This window comes from Sardina pilchardus, chromosome 17 (assembly GCF_963854185.1).
Source record: "Sardina pilchardus chromosome 17, fSarPil1.1, whole genome shotgun sequence".
In the NCBI taxonomy this organism is placed as follows: Eukaryota; Metazoa; Chordata; class Actinopteri; order Clupeiformes; family Clupeidae; genus Sardina; species Sardina pilchardus.
This window is the reverse complement of record NC_085010.1, coordinates 14,089,906-14,109,777: the sequence shown is the minus strand read 5'-3', so window position 1 is coordinate 14,109,777 and position 19,872 is coordinate 14,089,906. Positions and strand designations below refer to the sequence as shown.

General features: G+C 47.6%; 4 protein-coding genes across 4 annotated transcripts in view; 2 read left to right on the top strand and 2 right to left on the bottom strand.

The window, feature by feature from the left end:
• The window catches only part of LOC134061719 (EF-hand calcium-binding domain-containing protein 6-like), a 25,207-nt gene extending 20,296 nt beyond the window's left edge, over positions 1–4,911 (bottom strand). Inside the window, exons 1-4 of the mRNA XM_062517476.1 lie at positions 4,854–4,911; positions 4,156–4,273; positions 3,655–3,842; positions 450–553 (exon numbers count right to left, since the gene is read on the bottom strand). Of these exons, the coding sequence (XP_062373460.1) occupies positions 450–553; positions 3,655–3,842; positions 4,156–4,267 (404 nt within the window). The 5' untranslated portion in view covers positions 4,268–4,273; positions 4,854–4,911. The remainder of the gene's footprint in view (positions 1–449; positions 554–3,654; positions 3,843–4,155; positions 4,274–4,853) is intronic.
• A 274-nt stretch (positions 4,912–5,185) lies between these two features.
• On the bottom strand, positions 5,186–11,623 carry si:zfos-932h1.3 (zinc finger protein 135). The gene is made up of 9 exons (XM_062518383.1): positions 11,477–11,623; positions 10,664–10,866; positions 10,465–10,563; positions 9,897–9,992; positions 9,685–9,795; positions 9,342–9,456; positions 8,000–9,002; positions 7,843–7,901; positions 5,186–7,091 (listed from the first exon to the last, which is right to left on the bottom strand). Exons 1-9 carry the CDS (start codon positions 11,511–11,513, stop codon positions 5,578–5,580), a joined length of 3,237 nt encoding a protein of 1,078 aa, XP_062374367.1. The 5' UTR covers positions 11,514–11,623; the 3' UTR covers positions 5,186–5,577.
• Positions 11,624–11,901: 278 nt separating this feature from the next.
• LOC134062117 (zinc finger protein ZFP2-like) lies at positions 11,902–16,231 on the top strand. The gene is made up of 7 exons (XM_062518017.1): positions 11,902–12,058; positions 12,552–12,754; positions 13,088–13,180; positions 13,275–13,370; positions 13,716–13,826; positions 13,928–14,051; positions 14,429–16,231. Exons 1-7 carry the CDS (start codon positions 12,031–12,033, stop codon positions 15,919–15,921), a joined length of 2,148 nt encoding a protein of 715 aa, XP_062374001.1. The 5' UTR covers positions 11,902–12,030; the 3' UTR covers positions 15,922–16,231.
• Positions 16,232–16,591: 360 nt separating this feature from the next.
• Positions 16,592–18,887, top strand: LOC134062119 (microtubule-associated protein 4-like). The gene is made up of 5 exons (XM_062518020.1): positions 16,592–16,646; positions 16,905–16,975; positions 17,061–17,133; positions 17,321–17,413; positions 17,568–18,887. Exons 1-5 carry the CDS (start codon positions 16,626–16,628, stop codon positions 18,885–18,887), a joined length of 1,578 nt encoding a protein of 525 aa, XP_062374004.1. The 5' UTR covers positions 16,592–16,625.
• The last annotated feature ends 985 nt before the right edge of the window (positions 18,888–19,872 follow it).

Here is a 19,872-nt window from a genome sequence, read left to right as displayed (position 1 = left end):
CCACTACCTGCTGTTTGTCAGTGATTTCCACAAGACATTATTACTTGTTAAAAGGAAAGAATGACTTGTGTGTTGTGGAAAGACTGTGAAAGAAAAAAGGAATTGCATCAGTATATTCTACCATCTCTGAATGTAAATTCATTTTGAAAAAAAAAACAACAACTGAGAGAATTCAAATCATCACTTTCACAGTCAAAGCCATTCTTTCTTAGACACAGAGAAATGACAAAACCCCAGAACATCCTACCAGATACCTATTCAGAAAACCAATAAGATTGTCACAACTGAACACACAGCCTTACCGCAGATAATGCACTTAACCACTGTTGAGTCCATCTTAAATATTGCACACTGCTCTGTATCTACCAATATTGCACAATTTGACAGTGGGGTCCGTATTGAATTGAGATGGTGTGTTGTGAGGTGGACAGGGCAGTGGGCACACACACCTGGACCATGGTGCCCCTCTCTGGCTCTGCGGTGGACAGTCGCTGGGGCGGCCCCTGGTGAAGTCCCGACAGTTCATACTCACTTGGCCTTCCCTCCGCGTAACCTGAGAGCAAAAAACAGGACGCGCGCTCGGTCAAGCAACGACAGTGTGTTTGAGTGTGTGTTTACGCAAACACATCAGAGCTGCTTTTGAAGAGGAGACAATCGTGACAACCCCTTATGATCATGCTAGTGATGATGATGATGATGATGATGGTGATGATGATGAGTTCTACTGATGAAGGGTTTACAGATCATGATGAAAGCAACTGTGATGAAAAAAAAAAAAAAGGAAAAAAAAAACAGCGACAGCAAAGGCTGCCACCATTCTGCTGACAACAAGCTTAACAACCGCGATGGCAGGGGCGATAATGATGCCGGTTACTATGACGATGAGGATGATAACTCGCCGCGTGAGGGGGGCCACACATATGGAGGCCTCTATCTCAAGGTGTGTGAGGGGAGGCGGCGGTGGCGGACGGTGAGAGGGGGGGGGGGGGGCAGCCGACATATGGAGACGCTGCGAGGTGATGCCGCACATCTCTGGCACGGCTCCCTGCTCTCTCCACGAGTCTCGCTTCAGGTTTTAATTTGGCGCGCGCGTCGCCGGGGGAAGGGCCTGTTGTTGATGCTCCCGGTTACCCCGGGGAAACCACCTGCGCCTGACCCCACGATGAGCTGCTGTAAGTAAACCAGGTGGCCAATTGAAACAGGTGTGTGCACACACAAACACAGAAACACACACACACACACACACACACACATGCGCAACATAGACCACATGGACACATACATACACACGCATATATACACACACACACAAGACCTGACAGACACACACACACACAAGACCTAACAGACACACACACACAGACACACACACACACACACACACACACACACACACACACACACACACACACACACACACACACACACACACACACACACACACACACATATATGTGCCTACTTTAGTGTTTCACAGTCAAATCTCTGTCTCCTTTGGAGTGGCCTACATCCTGTCATGCAGTCATCTACCATCCCCTGGAGAGCATATTAACTCTCACCAGCTCTGCTCAGCGTGTCTGCCTCGCCATTAGCCCCAAACATCCAGGGCCCTTCAGACTCTGTGTGTGTGTGTGTGTGTGTGCTTCATCAGAGTGCTAAACTGGCACTGGTACCATCCTCTTGCCCATGTAATGATCTAGCCCCGCTGACAATGCAGGACATTAACAGCAATATTAGAATCTGATGCTGCCAGAGAGAGATATACATCTCTACTCCCCCCCCCCCCCCCCCCCTCCCCCCCTCCTCCTCCTCTCTGCCTCTCGCTTTCTGTCAGCTCTAAGACTCTCTCGCCACCATTATTTGAGTAAGTGTTCTTTTACATGTAAAATAGCCGGCTGTCTGTTAAATAATTGATAACTTAAAAAAAAAAAAAGTAATAGTGTGCACTCTAGAGAGAGAGAGAGAGAGAGAGAGAGAGAAAGAGAGAGAGGGAGAGAAAATTCACACCCGCTCTCTCACTTGTCTTATTTGGAAGAGCAGAGAACATATGAAAAACAAAAACAAAACATAAAAAAATAATAATAATAAATTAAAAAAAAATAGCTGGTTGCATCTCCTCCCCTCCGGCGGCACGATGCGACGTGAATAAGCCACATCAAAACGTCACATGAATAACGGCTGCCTCTCTCCCCGCCGACAGAGTCCCTCAAAGTAAACTTCCAGCAACTTCCGCGCGTCCCTAAATGGAGGCGCAGACGAAGCTAAAATGGTGGGATGCTACCGTGCTTCCGTGGGAGGGGGAGAAGAAGGAAAAATCTGTGTGGAGAGGAGTCGACAGCCAGTCAAACTGTCATCCCTAGCCAGCCAGACGGAACAAAGGGAAACTGCCAGACAATTACAACCACACAGTCCGCAAGAGCAGCTGTAGGATATAGAACTCGGATACATGCGATACATTTGCTCACGCTTTAATATGGTAGGCTGCGGACAGCATAATACTTTAGACATGGTACAAAATGACAAGTCATTGACATCACAGGTGCAATGAAATACACTCTGCACAGAGATGGGAGCTGGGGGAGAGAGAGAGAGAGAGAGAGAGAGAGAGAGAGAGAGAGAGAGAGAGAGAGAAGGATGTGATGCAGAACTGTTGAGGGATGAATGTGCGTCGGGTGTGAAGACACTGCATTACAGTGTAGTCTCCTGTGTGACAGACAGATTGACAGACAAACAGATGGGCAGACAGAGAGGCTGTCCCCACCCCCACCATCCCTTAACTCATAGGCAGACGCTTACACTGAGGCGCACACACGCGCACACACACACACACACACACACACACACACACACACACACACACACACACACACACACACACACACACACACACACACACACACACACACACACACACAAACAACAACAACAACAATAACTTCCATTTATATATTCACAACACCCAAAGCGCCTCACAGTGAACGGGGAACCTCACTAACCACCACCAATGAGTAGCACCCACACACACAGATGGCGGTTGTGAAATGAACACGTGTATTGCAGCAGAAACACAAATCCGCATGCCTGGAAGGTGAATGTGGCTATGCCAGTGGACACACAAGTTTGAATACGGTGGCAACGGGACATATAAAGTCTTAGTACTAGAACCAGAAATTACACAATTTTAGGATACCTTACCTTGGCAAATTTCAACAACTTTGACATTGACAGGACATTACAAATACATGGTCACCAATTCAATTTGAGAATTCAATTTGACTCTGAGTGAGGCCAACCTCTGCTAGGAAGTTACCCTCTACTGCTCTCTAGTGTCATTCTCCAGTAAATGTCAGCACCTCTCTTTTCCTTTCTTTCGCCCAAATCACAACAAATCAATTTCTTTCAGTGTGAAGTTTCTCACACTGCTAATGCCATATTAAAGAAATAAGCAAACCAGACTTGACGAGTTGACCTAACCAAAGGATAGGCAACACTGAGCAATGTGAATGGAACATGGGCTCTCAAGACAGCTGCAACCAAAATAAGCCTACTCCGGAAGCCTATTGCCAAATGAAAGCCAAATAAATTCCTGGTTTAAATCATGTATCAGACTAACCCTCCATTTTGAGCCCATGTCCCTGAGGGCTAGTCACACACCTTAGCCATAAGAGCGTTGTACTGGTCCGGGGAGAGAGAGGGCATGAGAGACTGAAGCAGGTGTTTGAACTCCTCAGCGGGGATGGAGGAGCTGCTGGGCAGATCCTGGGTCTGGCCACAGTGCCGCAGCCGTTCTCTCCTCTCCTGGCCTGTGGGCCTCTGTCCGGTGGACGCGTTTGGACATGGCCCTGCAGAGGACAAACACAGCAATTAACTACAGAGAGAGCTGGCTGAAGTGTTCACTATCAGGCTTAATGGAAGTATGATACAGTCAGGAATACAAAGATTTTAATCGGAAGATTGCAGTCGAATGATATTAATTGGTAGGCTAAATGTGAGCTGCTCTGTGCGAGTGCTCGAAAGAACCCGTCTGGCAGGCCAAAACATTGTCTTTGATATCTGAGCACAACACTCCACATTGATCGTAAAATATAACAACAACGATCAACAAATTGTGTATAAAACAAGCCAAATGAAGCTGCTGCGGGCTAGCCTACTCACCTGACTTTACATGGATAGAAATCTGAGGCCGTGCAGTTACAGTTGAGGTTGGGGAAGCTACGACCTGACGGGCAGGCGGCACAGGTCCCAGAGAGAACAGCACAGGGCCCATGTCGGTCTGAAGGGATCAGAGCACAGTGTAACAGAATAGACCGTTTGCGCCGTGGTGTGTGCTTGAACCACTGGCAGTGGTCACCTGAGGCTGTTGAGATTGTAGCCCTCCGATGGTATCTTAAAAAAAAAAAAAACCCTGCAATCTGCTAACACCTTCTTCAGAAAGTCCTGAACAGCTGTGACGCGCCTACAGCATGACCCGCAGCTAGACGGCCACATGTGTTTTGGATTGCTTTAAATTCTCCATTCTTTCTTTTTTTATTATGCAACCAAAGTTGGTTTTAGCAAAGCACGTGAGTGAGTTTTCAACACAAAAAGGCAATTATTGCTTTGCAGCAAATTAACCTTTGCTTAATTAAAATAGATTTTGAAGTTGCCACAAGGTTAATAACATAAATTAACATATTTTCTCCTGCAGAGATGATCAAAACGGGCTGTTTGTTTATTAGTCTAAAATTCCGTGTTTCTTTTGGTGATAATAACACAAGAAAGCCATTTCTGGGACTATTTCATCAAGAAATGGCTGTGAAATACAAATTTCCTCTCAATTATTTGCATAATTACCAATTACTGTGATGACTGACCTTTGGCTGATCTCTGCTCGCGGAATCATTTGCAGTGCTTTGGTTTAGCTTTATTGCCCTTCAGATGTGAAAGTGCTAGAAACACTCCGAACTTCTTGTTGCCATAGGTACCATTTAGACGTCCACATAGGAAACATTCGGTATGATGAGGAGAGGGGGTGGGATGGGGTGTTTGTCCTTGTCCTTTAATCTTGAAAATGAATGTAAAAGCTTACCATGGCTATTTTACTTATTGTGTTGTCTTATTTAAAAAATACCGATTGACTCAAGGGCAGTTCAATGTATGCACTGTATCTTGTTCTTGGAAATAAAGGGCCAGTGTCACACATACATATTCACATATTTCATAATTTAATTAGCCTATTTATTCATCCAGCGTCACACTGCACCTGTTTCACAAGCTTATAAGCTGTCTCTTTACAGAATTGATTTTTTTAGAATAATGCTTTTCATTCTAATTTATAATGCTTTTACTTCTGAATATGCTATTCAATGATTTGTTTGTTTAGGGCCAAGAGAATATAAAATAACAGTTCATTATCATGAGTGTTGAGGTACATAAGAACACATGGAGCCCTCTCTGAATGCATTAATACCTACTCTGCAATAAAAAATATAAACATTTTTACAGCAGCATTTTAACAAAAAACATTTCACATCATTGTACAGTGTGTGCAGTGCTAAATAGAAAAAAAAAGAATATTCACATACAGTAACGGCACTGTCACATATCAACTGTATTCTGGGTTGTTGTTAAGGTTAGGACAACCCTGTGCTCTCCCACTATGTTGCCGGGCTCATTCAGTCCCTCTGCATTGTCAGGCAAGCTCACGCAAGCGATGGCTTTGTCCCTGGCGTGCGTCAGCGCGTGTTTGTTCAACTTGGTCACGCTGGCGAAGGCCTTGGGGCAGACGGCGCAGGCGTGCGGCCGCTCCCCGCCGTGGTTCCGCTTGTGGCGCGCCAGCTCCGAGGAGCTGCGGAACTTCATGGGGCACTCGGCGCAGGCGTACGGCCGCTCGCCGGTGTGCACGCGCTCGTGCAGCGCCACCTCGGCCGCCGTCAGGAAGGCCTTGTCGCAGTGCGCGCAGCCGAAGGGCCGCTCGCCCGTGTGCATGAGGTGGTGGCGCGTGAGCGCGAACGGCTTGGTGAAGCGCTTGCCGCAGTACGCGCACGGGTACGGGCGCTCGCCGCTGTGCGCCAGCGTGTGCTCGCGGAGCGCCCGCTTGGACTTGAGCCGCTTGCTGCACTGCGTGCACGGGTACGGCCGCTCGTCCGTGTGCGACTTGTAGTGCTTGGAGAGCTCGCCGAGCGACAGGAAGCGCTTGCCGCACTGCGAGCAGAGGAACGGGCGCTCGCCCGTGTGCATGCGCTGGTGGCGCTCCAGGATGGACAGCAGCGTGAAGCGCTTGGGGCAGTGCTCGCACTTGTGCGGCCGCGCGCCGGTGTGGACCGCCTCGTGCTTCTTGAGCGCCGAGTTGAGGCCGAAGCAGCGGCCGCACTGCGTGCACTGGTGCGGGCGCTCGCCGGTGTGCGTGAGCTGGTGGCGCTTGACGTCGGCGCGCCGCGTGTACGTCTTGTCGCACTGCGGGCACTTGAACTGTCGCTTGCCCACGTGGCTCTGCCGGTGCTTGGAGCGCTCGAGCAGCGTGTCGAAGCCCTCGCCGCACTGCTGGCACTTGTACTGGAGCTTGTCGCCGTGCGTCTCGCGGTGCTCGGCGAGCGGCGGCGCCGACGCGAAGCTCTCGCCGCAGATGGAGCACGTGTGCGGCATGGGCCCCTCGTGGCACTTCTTGTGGTGCGCCGCCAGCGAGCGCAGGTTGGGGAAGTCGGTGGCGCACGCCTGGCAGCGGAAGATGCACTCGCCGTGCGTCTTGCGCTGGTGCTTGGTCAGGTCCCAGGCGTGCTGGAAGGTCTTCTCGCAGTGCGAGCAGCGGAAGGGCCGCTCGCCCGTGTGGATCAGCTGGTGGCGGCGCACGTCCGACGAGCGCGTGAAGGTCTTGCCGCAGGTGTCGCACGTGTAGCGGTAGCGCGGGCTTTTGACCGCCGCCGGGTCCTCGTCCAACACCACCACGACTGAGGAGGAGGTGGTGGTGGTGGCGGAGGAAGACGAGGACCGTCGCGTTCGGTAAGGGCCGGCAAAGGGCTTAGGAACGTCGCCGCCATTCTGTTTGGACTCCGTGGTCTTGCTCAGCTGGTCCGGATGGGAATTCTGATTGTTCTCCTGTAGCTGCCCCTCCCCTTTGTAGAAAAAGATACAAAAGTTTTAACAGTGAATGAACTCATTCTGACACTTAACACTTTAATGGCCTGTGCAGACTACACGATTTCAGTGCGATTTTGCCACAATTGTGTCGTGGCCGACAAATTTCCATTGTCGGGTCCGAATATTCAAAGTCGGGAACGACGTTCGAAGGAAGAAGCGCTTTGTAATCTGACATGTTCAACAACCTACGATTTATTGTCTGCAACATTCTACGACGTTACGACCAAAAGTCTAGCATGTCAGAATTTTGGGGGAATCTCCTGACACTGTGACGACACACGACGAGAAGGCTACGATAGATGATCTTGTAATGTGGCCACTCTTGCGGCCACGACGGTGACGCTGCACGATTTTGTTTGGACGCTGCATGTTTGGACATTATATCTAATGTCCCGCTTATCAGTATAACTTTATGGAATTCTAAAACTTTGAAGCTCAATATCTCAGAACTACTCAGAATGCATATAGAGCTTTATAATTCTAAAGGGACGATATGTTAAAAATAGACGCTTAGGACTGAGAAAAACTACTCTTACAGTAGCAGTCAATGTTAACATAAGCAGAATTACTATAAATAGGAACACGACATTAAGATCATTTTACAGTTTATGGTCACATGTAGAGTACTGTATGTCAAATGCACAGGCAATAAGAGATATATGACCTGAGTATTTCAGTCTGTGAGTTTAGACATTTATGAATATAACACATGACCATGTTCCATACCTCTCCTGTCTCCATTTCTGTCAGACTCTGAAGACGCATTCAAGACTTCTTTGCCACCCCTAAAGACATATAAATGAGCATTACAGATTCAGATACAGATGAAAAGACCGATACAGACATGTTTTACAAACACAGCCCCTCCATCTCCGACTCTTACCCTTCCTCAGAGGACTGAGGGGCGGCCGCTGCAATGCCATCCTCTTCCTTCTTTACAACGGGCCGTCTACCCCTTCGCTTCAGAGTGCTGACCGGAGTCTTCTTCTGCTCGCTCTTCCTCGGCCTCCCAGGGCCGCGACGTGGAGTAACCGCTTGAGGAGCCTCGGGGACCTCAGGAGTTGAGACGTCTGCCGAGAGCTCCTCGACCACACTCGTCTCCTTCGGTGATGGGAGTGTTTCACGTTGGGGGGAACGTTTCACTGTAGCTGTTGTATTGCCATCTTGCTGACTGCATTTGATAAGGGGAACGTTGCCTTCGATGTTCTCCTCTCCATCCTTGCTTGAGGTTGCCACATTCTCGGCAAGATCGCTAGTTCCTCCACTGCAAGGTGCATTCTCCTTGATATCGACATCCATCGCGCTACAGGTGCCTACGCTCTGTGCGGGAACGGACCCTTCAAGGACCACCACGCCTGGAATGGATTCCCACTGTAAGGACACATTCTGCAGCGAGTCGGACGCTTTGCTACCATCCCCTGATTGGGAACGCTCTGCGTCGTTTGAAACGGTCCCAACGTCGTCCTTGACTTGGCTGTTCACCGGCTCCGCTGAGTGCGACGTCTCCTCCAGCACCGTCGCCATCTCCTCGCTCACGCGGTCCGGCTCCACGAGCACTGCGCTCGCCTCCCCTGGACCTTCGCTCTGCATCTTCAGCTCGATCTCCTCGTCGGCCAGCGGGACGACATTGCCCGGGTCCTGGTCACCTTCCACGGTCTCAGCGTCGCCCTCCTCGGTCGTCTGGAGCTCCACCTCGGAGTACTCCGTGACGATGATGGTCTCGGTCGCCACGTCCGTCAGAGAGCCGGGGCTCAGGATGCCCACGCAGGTCGAGTCTGAAGCGATGTGATAGGTCACGGGCTCTGTGGCCACCACGACCTTGATGGCGGGGGGAGGTGTGGCCAGAGAACTCAGGATGCTGTCCCCCTTGGACGAAGAGGACGGAGCTGAGAAACCAGACAAAAGAAAGTTCTGTTTCAGTTCAGTTTAACTTTGTACTCCCAAAGGGACACGTGTCTCGAAGTCAGGTACACATAAATAGCACGAAGATGCACAAAGACATAAGATGGGGGAAAAAAATACACAGGTTAATATAAGTTAAGAAAACTGTCTTGTCTATGTTTCTGATAGATGGTCATCGGAATCATTTATGTGCAATAAGCAAAATTGTGCAAATTGAGCAGGCGTATTGCACTAGGAATAAAGGTGGAAAGTGTATTAAAGTGTCATTAGCCAAAGCTATGCGAAGACATGTGAAGGTGCAATGGTGTGCATCATCAACTGACCAGGGTTCAGGTGTTTGCGACTTGGACAGTGCTGCAACAGGAACTTCAAGTCCTTTGTCCCAAGCTGCACACATTTCTCAAAAAAAGCAGGAACAGCAGTGAGCCAGGACACGACCTGTAAAGGAAACACATGCTTTCATTCCATCCGCACTACATTCAGTAGATCTAGATCCAATTAGGTTTCAATTATGAAACGACAACAATATTGAAATGACAATGCCCGTGTTTCCCAGACTCGTTAAGAAGCTCTTCAGTGCTAAGATCTTTTTAGGAGCGCTCTTATTTAGCACTTCTTAACGAATCTGGGAAACGCAGCCAATGAATATATTGCAATGCTATGTACCTGTTCCATGTCTGGTAAAGACATCAATTGCTCAAGTCTTGAAAGTAATTCCTGCATCAGTTCCTTAACAGCAGTGTCATATTTGGGTCCATACTCCACTGGATATACCTCCTAATATCGAGATGACTTTTAAATTCTTAAAGAATACATTCCATATCCAACTTTTTCTTCACACATTAATTAACAACTAAAATTAAAATAAAAAATCTAACCTGAAAGAAATATGCTTTCTCAACAGGTTCTTTCAATAAAGCATAAATGAGGTTCTCAAAATTGGCCATGGATGCCTCGATGTCTGAATCCTTCACCTAAGACAGAAACTGAATTTCAGGTCATGCATGTAGCTATTAGAAACATTGACATATTTTCAACAATATTTCAGAGAACCACAGGAAAGGTCATAAATTCTTTGTGCTATAGGGAATTTCCCGCAGTGGCCAGTCAAACACCAAGCCTATTTCACATTACAAAGCATGAGGTGAAATTCAACGACAATGCACAATTACGCTATCGCAAATGCACCGTATGTTGTACCTGGGGTCCGTAAAGGCCCATTAACAGGCCAATCGACTTCCGGCGCCAACGAGAGTGGCAGCCATCCTAAGTAGCTCGTCTTGAATTTCCCCTTGGGGATCAATAAAGTATCTATCTATCTATCTATCTATCAATCGACAACCAAGCCAATCTAAACTTGCACAACATGGTATGAGGTACAACAACAATACGCAACATTATGAATCATGTGCTTATTCAATGGGAATAGACATTCACTCCACATACCAATGAAAGTTCGGTGGGGAGGCAGCAACTTTTCATTCTGTCCAAGTAGTGCTGGACTGTCGGTCCATCTACTGGGCCACGACATAACTCTAAAAGAAGCTAAAACACAAGCATACCAATACATGCGAACATGAAATGACTGACAACATCAAACAGCACATAAACACAGACAACACTGAGGACAATAATACTTGCTCACCCTGGCTCGCAGTCCCAGAAGAAGTTGGATCTTTTCTCTGTGACTGAGCAGCTCTGGAGCCAACTCTGTCACCACAGTAACAAACTCATCAAGCTTGTCATAGTGCATGATTCTTTTCTGCTGCACCACTTGCCACATGAACGCAGTCATCAGCCTCAGCGGTGGAACCAGGAGCCGTAGAGAGGACAGAGGGAGGGAGACAGCTTTGAAGAGAAAAAACAGAGAGATAAAGGAAAAACTGCTGTTTACATTACAGTACATTACAACAGTTTAACATAGCTTAAGCATGACCATGTCATTGCAGGTGTAGTGATGATGACACATAACTGAGGCCTATGCGTTACCTCAGTGCAGGATCTGTTGTGCCCAATACTTAAATAATTCAGCTGTCCTTATTTCACGCATAATCAGGTGTAATGTCAGTGCTGCAGGCGTAGTAATACAGTAAAAAGAAGCTGCTTTCATCCTTAACTGTACAACAAGCAACAGCCATAGACAGTACAGGCAACACCCCAGCAATGCTAGCAATCTGCGCAGCATTGATCCGCTTCAAGTATGGGAAGTTGGCAATACTTGCACATGTTTATGTTTTGAACTGACACTCTTTCCTACAAGCATTGTGTTGGACTTGTGACATGCACTTTCAATAACAATTCAGACTGCACAACAAATAAATGACTTGGAATTGTTGTTGAAAACACTATTCAATGCAGCGTTAGCTAGCTTGATAGCAGTCTCCGTTACGACCATAGGTTACGACTGAGAATCAGGCTCACTAGATAAGCATTACAGTGAAAAGGAAGAATCAAACACCTGAATCATCATTCTCAGATGAGAGTTGCTGGTCCATAATTGCGGGTCGGCACTAGTAAGGGGCTAAAGAACCAAATCCTTGGAATAAACGCACCAACTCATAACCTAACTAGCTCAAGCGCTTGGTTTGCTCACTGCTACTGTACTGTCAGGGATTGTTGCGCTTCGAGGTGAATCCTGGGAATGGTAGTTCAAAAAACTTAGCGCTATCAGTCAAATGCGTAAAGTGTTGTTATCAGACAACTAAAATGTTCTGATATTATGTAAACAACATTTATTTCGGCACATCTTTGAGATGAATTCATGTCAACCGGTGACAACTTTGTTATTTAACTTTTAAAAAACCTTACGAAACATTAAAGACTACAAGTCCCTCTGATGTATTGAAGTCTACGTCATGACATCATTCGAAACGTCCCCAGAAATCACGAAATGGTCAGAATGCGCAGGAAATCAATTTCTAGATAGCAAAAACTGTAAAGGACTCTCTCTATCTGTGGAACAAACTATAGAAGACACTGTCATTGCAAATTAATGCCCATATTTCCACTGTAATGGAAACATGCATCGAAGATTCGGCAGGTAGGTATAGAAACTGCATGCAACGTTACACAGCTAGCGTGAGCGAGCGTGTAGTAGGTTCATCATTGGTTATCATTATAGCTTTATGCAATAGTTGGAAGGCAAAACGCAAAGTAAGGTTTTCTTCTGACTGGACATGATTACACTTGAAATCGCCTTCCCAGTGTTTTGCTAGAACACCTGGAAATAAACAACTTTACAACAGGCACCCAGTTTGCTTACAAAATGTTGAGTTGTGTGCCCACAACGTTACACACGTGATCATGACCTGAAGTTGTCAGAGTGGGGAATTCAATTAAATGTTATTCTAGGGTTGTTTTGGAGCAGCACATGATACAATACTCTTGATTTTATACTGTATTTGAGGAGGATGGTGAAGAGTCAAGACATCTGCCCAGCCCACTGAACTCCATAGCTGTTACTCCTGTTCTCTAATCTCTTATCTCACAGGGACTGAGAGAATGTGAGGATTGAAGTGTGTTTCTGTTTCCAGACATATTTCTCCCTCTGTCTTCACTGCGTCTCCTGATCCCACCACTGCGGCTAGTCTCGGCTGCCATGTGGCAGGTGGCACAAAGGAGAGACATCATGGATTATGGAAAACTGGAGGAATTTGTCAGTTTGGTGACCGAGACAGTCCCTGATCTTCTCACCTGCAAACAGAGGGCCCAATTGCTACTTAATCTACGGACAAGGGTGAGCTGAATGAACTACAGTATTCTATTTATTTAGGCTGTACCAGTGGTGTAGTCTACATGATACGCAGGACTACGCAGTAAACCCACTTGAAAATAATCACCGTCTCAGATATAGGCAAGGATAGGAATTAACATTTGGAGTAGATCACAGTATACTCTCTACAACTAGCTAAAGTGCATTACAGTATGCCCACTACAGCTAACTAGACTACACCATTGGGCTGTACTAGTTTTAGTACAGCCCAACAATTTTACAGTTTACATGGTCACGACTAACGTTAGGCCTACTGTATGTGCCTTTTCCCCCCCTCCTTGTCCACTTCATTCTCAGTTGATCCTTGAATTGTGCCGCTGTGATTCCGCTGCTAATTCAGAGTCAATCCAGCCTCTGTTAGATCGCATCAGGCCTCTGGGACACACAGGGGTGAGTCAGTTCTTAATTACATGTTTTTACAGGTTAGCTCTTACGACATACTTGTGCAAAGGTTTGTGCTGATGCTTGGAGTGCAACTTTGTAGAGTGGAGATGCTCAAGTGGATGCAGAGGAAACCATCTTCCTGGAGCTGGTACACACCCTGCTGAAAGACCCTGCTGAGAAGGATCACTTCTTTCAGGTAGTTAACCCACCCTTTTCCTATTTGGTTTCAAATATAACACCTGATGAACCTAATCATACATGAAAAAGCCTATTTCAGTGACCTACAACAAAAACACTGTTTCTTATCTTTTGGGGCATTATTGACTGAGTGTGTGTGAGTATGTAAGTTATGATGAATCTAAAACATACTCTTGTTCACCACAAGGTGGATCTTTAAATATAGCCCATTAATACTTTTGCATACACATAATGTGTTATCCACATGAGCTAAGCTACTGAAAGGACATTTTGGTCAGAATGTGAGTGTGTTCAATATGTAAGTTTGATCAGACAGTTTATTTGACTGTTACCTGTTGTGCAGGAGGTGTTTCCAGTGGAATACGGCAATAAATATGACACAGACCTGCAGCTTCTGGTGTGGGAGTTCCTCTCTAGATTAGAAAAACTGCTACCGGTGCCTGATCTTGGACAGGTAATAGATTGCGCATCAGCTTTCCTTAGTTATTTTCCTAAGTTGTTCCCTGTGCATCTGCAAGATATTGATTTGTGTGTGTTTCTGTTGTGTTGTTTCAGACAGTGTCTTGGCTTAGCTCAGCCCCCTCTGTGTTGGACGAATGTGTGGAGTCTCTTGCTCAGCCAGAGGACTTGAGAACTCTCCTCCAGCATCACCAAAGCCTTGAGAATGTCGGGGCACAAGGTAAATCTAACACACTGAGTTTACAAGTAAGGTTGTTTTTTAATATTCCCCAGAGCTTCAGGTGCAGGTCATGCCTAGATTATGTTGTGCTAGTGATGGTAACAGCTAAAGAGTTGGTGATGTATTTTGCTACCTGGTAATAACATGGTGAATAACATTGAAGGCCACCTTGGGAATGTAACAACATTTTTAAATTTGACTTTAGAGCATGGTTTTGAGTTAATATGATATGTAAATATGTGCAATGCTTAATGCAATTAGTTTCTCACAGCATTAAAAACCTATTTAAATAAAAGCAAGAGTGGTCTGTAGTTATGTGGATCATCCTTCTCTACTCGTCTCTACTTATTTCCTGTTTTTCCTCTACATCTCGTAAGGTCACACGGTGGAGATGTCTTCTCAGGTCTTCGCCTGCTCGCAGTGCCCTTTCTTCCACATGCAGGAGTCCTACCTACTTCAGCACATTGAGAAAAGTCACCCGGAGGAGTACACCAAGCTGCAGAAATCTGCGGAGACGCCCTCGTCAAGGAAGACCTTCCAGCGGGTCGAGTTCCCCCAGCCGTTTCCCATCCACGCCGAAACGGAGGTGGCGCCCTCGGGAGTGCACTCGTGCCCGCAGTGCGGCAAGAGCTTCACGCGCTCGTCGGACGTGACGCGGCACCAGCGGATTCACACCGGCGAGCGGCCGTACACCTGCGGCGAGTGCAGCAAGGGCTTCAAGAACTCCTGGGACCTGACGCGGCACCAGCGCATTCACACGGGCGAGCGCCCGTACGCGTGCCCGCAGTGCGCCAAGGGCTTCACGCAGTTCGGCCTGCTCAAGCTGCACTACGAGCGGACGCCGTGCGGCGCGAGCTCCGGCGGCGAGCCGCTGCTGGAACCTCACGAGCTGGACGCGGCGGCAGGGGCGGGGACGACGGGGCAGGCCGACGTCCGGGGCAGGTACAAGTGCCAGAAGTGCGGCGCGAGTTTCGACACGATCCTGGAGAGGCTGCAGCACCGGCAGACGCACGTGGTCAAGCGGCAGTACAAGTGCGCGCAGTGCGACAAGTCCTACAGCCGCCCGTCGGACCTGCGGCGGCACCAGATGAAGCACACGGGCGAGAGGCCGTTCCCGTGCGAGGAGTGCGGCAAGTGCTTCACCCACTGGTGGCTGCTGAAGAAGCACCAGCAGATCCACAGCCGCGAGCGTCCGTACGCCTGCCCGGTGTGCGGCAAGGCCTTCTCCCAGCCGCAGGTCCTCAGCCGCCACCAGCTGACGCACGACGGCACGCGGCCCTTCCCGTGCTCGTACTGCGACAAGAGCTTCACGCAGCTGGCGGGGCTGACGCGGCACCTGCGCGTCCACTCGGGCGAGCGGCCGTTCCCGTGCGCCGCGTGCGGCAAGAGCTTCCTGACGCGCGGCGAGCTGTCGCGCCACCGGCGCAGCCACACGGACGAGAGGCCCTACCCGTGCCCGCAGTGCCCCAAGAGCTTCAAGACCAAGCGGGCGCAGGCCGAGCACCTCAACACCCACACGGGCGAGAGGCCCTTCTCCTGCGGCCACTGCGGGAAGGTGTTCGCCAAGTCCACGTCGCTGGTGCGCCACAACCTCATGCACACGGGAGAGAGGCCGCACGCCTGCCTGGAGTGCGGGAAGACCTTCCTGACGTCCGGGGAGCTGCTCCTGCACCGGCGCATACACACCGGCGAGCGTCCGTACCCCTGCACGCTGTGCGAGCGGAGGTTCCGCTGCTCCTCGGACCTCACCATGCACCTGCGCACGCACACGGGGGAGAGGCCGTACAGCTGCGGCGAGTGCAAGAAGTGCTTCTCCACCTCCACGCGGCTCAAGAGACACATGTTCACACACGTGGGAAAGAGTCTGTGAAAAGGACAGGTTTTGACATTTCAGAAAATAACATTTGATCGAAATTCAGACATGTCCCGTCCATTTTTTCCCCTGACTAATAAATATGTTTTTCAAGGGAGTTCTTTGTAAGTCAATTGCTGATACATACTTGACCTCGTTTAAAAGAAAATCACTTCAAGTGTTTGTCAGACACAATTAAACTTTAATAGCCACTGTTAGTCAACCCTAGAAATACATCCCGTTCTCTTTGAATCTTGAGTTGCATCTTTCTCCAGGAAATGCACATGGAAATGGAAAAACTGCACTGTAGGCTACTGCAGAAATTCATTATTTTGAACATGCAAATATTATTGCACTGTGCTGTATTTCTAAAAAAACTCAGTATGAAGGTAGTTATTTTTTATAAGGGAATTTGCAAGCTTGTGCTAATTTAGTTTGATTAACAACCGTTTTGACTAGTTGAATTGCTGTTCTAAATCTACATTGATAATATCTGAAATCCAAGTACAAACGTTCGTATTATTAATTCAGTTCAACAGTAGCCAACTGAGAAAGACTAAGCAAATGTCCTTGATCTTCAACCCTGGATGAAATGCATTCTGCTACTATTTATGCATAGATATATTGACAAATATTTATGCGCGAGATTTGCTATTGGAATGTGACGTTATTGCTGTGCGTTCTGAAGTGGCGACATATCAGTAGCCTTGGTAACGAAGAAAATGGCGAAAAGAGGAAGAAAGGTAATGTAGAACTAGCTGCTAGTTCTCACCCTATGGTTCTCACAGAGATGGTAGCCTACCACTGAGGGTAGGCTAATTAAGAGATATGTATGGTTCTGTGACAGTTGAGTTTACTGATTAATACGTGTTATGCATCATTAAAACTCTGGAGAAATGTCATGGAAGCATAGCCTACGTTGTGATCACATCTCGTAAGGCAGCTGTCATAGGCTAGAAACTTAACTTGTTTTTACGGTCACTATCTGTTAACATCATAAGACAAAACATGGAAAGAGGACACAAGCCGAGGAGACTGCGGCAGTTGCTGCAGAGGCAACAGAGAACACAAGGTACGAATATTAATCAGGATCCGAGCATTTACCGTTAGGCCTATTCGTGAAGTCCTAATTATGATTGTGCTACCCTCCCTCTCAGCAAAACCTCTGTGACTGTCCCCATGCCTGAGGAATCTTCTGAGCAATCAAGCGCTATTATACAGTTATTAGAGGTAGGTCATTATAGGCTATATGTTTCATAGACGTGTGTAATAAATGAAACATAGACTAAGACGTTTAATTCTAATAGCTGTCAACTTGTTTTGAGGCATAGGCCTGTGGGATGATTTCTTCTAGTAGGCCTATCCAATTATTGCTAACTAAGGCCTACTTGTAAACCTTTGAATGTATTTCGCTTAGGAGGACACAGATGAAGAGCATGAAAGCGAACTCAAGAACACTGCATTGAGGGAGATGATTAGAAAAGGGCTGAAGATAATGATGGAACCTACGGTAGGATTTTTCTAGATATTTTTGGATATGTGACCTTCAGCAATACTCATCTGTGGCCTATAGCGGATACAAAATATAGGTCCATTGTTGTTCATTATAACATACCAATAACAACCACAATCCATCACACCATCATGCCTGGTCTCTTCTGCAGACATCAGAAATTGCACAGCAGCGTCTCCCCACCGCGCCCAAGATCATCGAGAAGGTGAAGGCCTTTGACCAGCAGTTGGCAGAGGAGATGCTGAAAAAAGTGTTCGACATGGTGGAGGTGATGTTCGTCGAGCTGATCACCAAAGGCGAGGTCAGCAAAGACTTCTCCTCCATTTCCCTAATGCCCAAAAGCAAAGGGCAGGGAGAACAACAGTGTCCTCCCAAGAGGACGGAGGAGTGGAGCCTGGACCAATACCAGCTCCTGATAACACGTCTAACCGGCCACGTCACTATCATCATGCTGGACCACCTGGTGCACACGTGTAATAATGACCTGGCCAATGACGCCAAGCTGTGGAAGGTAGGATTCACCAAACCAGTCTACTTGCTCACGCACAACTTGGCAATGCAGGCTGCCAACACAGTTTACCACAACAAGTTTAAAGCATACTTGAAGCCTGGCGAAAGGAGCAAGCCGTTTTGTTTACCAGGCAACGCCCCACCTGTGTCAGCACCTGCACCGACGTCTCCGTCTGGAGCAGCTTCTCGAGAGGCTACTGGGTCGGCCTCCAGACCTTCATGTAGCAACCAACAGGCCCCTGCTACTACATCAGCCTCAAGACCGGCCCAAACAGCATCCAAGCCTCAGTCTGCTGCTGCAGCACAGCAATCCGCCGCTGCTGCCCCCAGACCTCCATCTAACAACCAGCAGGCCTCTGCTGTATCAAAACCTGCCAAATCAAACTCCAAGCTGGCAGTAGCACCGAGGTCTGCCTCTGCTCCCTCCAGATGTCCACGTAGCAACCAGCAGCCCTCTGCTGCTACACCAGCTTCAAGACCTGCGCAAACAGTCCCGAAGCCTCAGTCCGCAGCAGCACAGCAATCTGCCTCTATGGCCTCCATATCTCCATGTAGCAACCAACAGGCCTCTGTGGCCACGCCTGCCTCAAAACCTGCCCAGTCAACCACCAAGCCTCAGTCCGCAGCAGCTGCACAGCAATCTGCCTCTGTGGCCTCCAGATCTTCAGTTAGCCACCAGCAGGCCCCTGTTGCCGCCACACCTGCCTCAAAACCTGCCCAATCAGACTCCAAGCCTCAGTCCACTGCAGCAGCAGCAGCAGCACTAGCAGCAGCACAGCAATCTGCCTTTGCGGCCTCTGGATCTGTCAAACGCCAAAAGGTTTCTGCTGCCCCAGTGAGCACCACCGCACCCCCGCCAGAGAAACCTGAGCAGATTACAATGATGGTCATAGAAGTGGTTCTGAGCTCAATCAGAGACCTGGCCAGGATGGGGATGCTGCCTGTGAAGAGCAATGTGTAAGAGGGGCACCGCTGAAAAACTAGTTTCTAGTATATGAGCATGGAATGAATATTTTTACAATTAAAATATGATAGAAATGTCTGAATGTAATTGCAGTCAGTGAAATCTATTTAGACAAGTATGTAGAACTTAAGGTCCTTCATTACTCCGCTTTAACCCTCTCTTGTAGAACTGTTCAAAGAAGTAGGTAATTAAAGAACTAATGCAACATGCAACCAACAGGACGGTCAGTCAAGAGCAGTTACATCCCCTATGTATTTGGCGCCATCTGGTGGAGAAAAAAATACACAACACCCCGACGACAAGTCATGCCAAGGCAGTCCATTTAGAATAGATAGATAGATAGATACATAGATACAGATACTTTATTGATCCCCAAGGGGTAATTAATTTTTTTCCCCCTAAACATTTTCAGATAAATGTTATTATATAATTCATATGAATCATTGTCATACAATTATCATTCACTTTTAAAAAATATGAATACAACATAATAATATATTGATCAGAAAAGGTAAATATGGTGTGCTGAAAAGTCATGAGGTTTTCCTTGCTACAGTTGCAACAACAAGCATATGCCAGGGGGAACACCTAAAGGAAATGCTGACTAAATGACTGACTCAGCCAATAGCAAACTAAGTAATGTCTCAAGATACAGTGATGTTATGATAAGAGGACAATTAGCAGTTAAAGAGACTGGTTTTGCTGTGGCAATAGTGGTATATTAACCAAAGGCGTATGCGGTGGCTCTTTGAGTGTCATAAAGCTGAACCTTTGCACTGCATATTTTTTCAATGTGTTGTATTGACCAGGCTCATACATTTTTAAGTGCTGGTGGCACACGTGAATATGAGAAGGAGAGTGCACAAACATAAAACAGCTGCGGAGAAAATAGTAAAACAAAGGTAACTCTGCTGGTAAAGCATGGCCACTAAAGAAATACCAAGACAAGGTAGGCATAAGTTACTCTATTTTTACCATTACT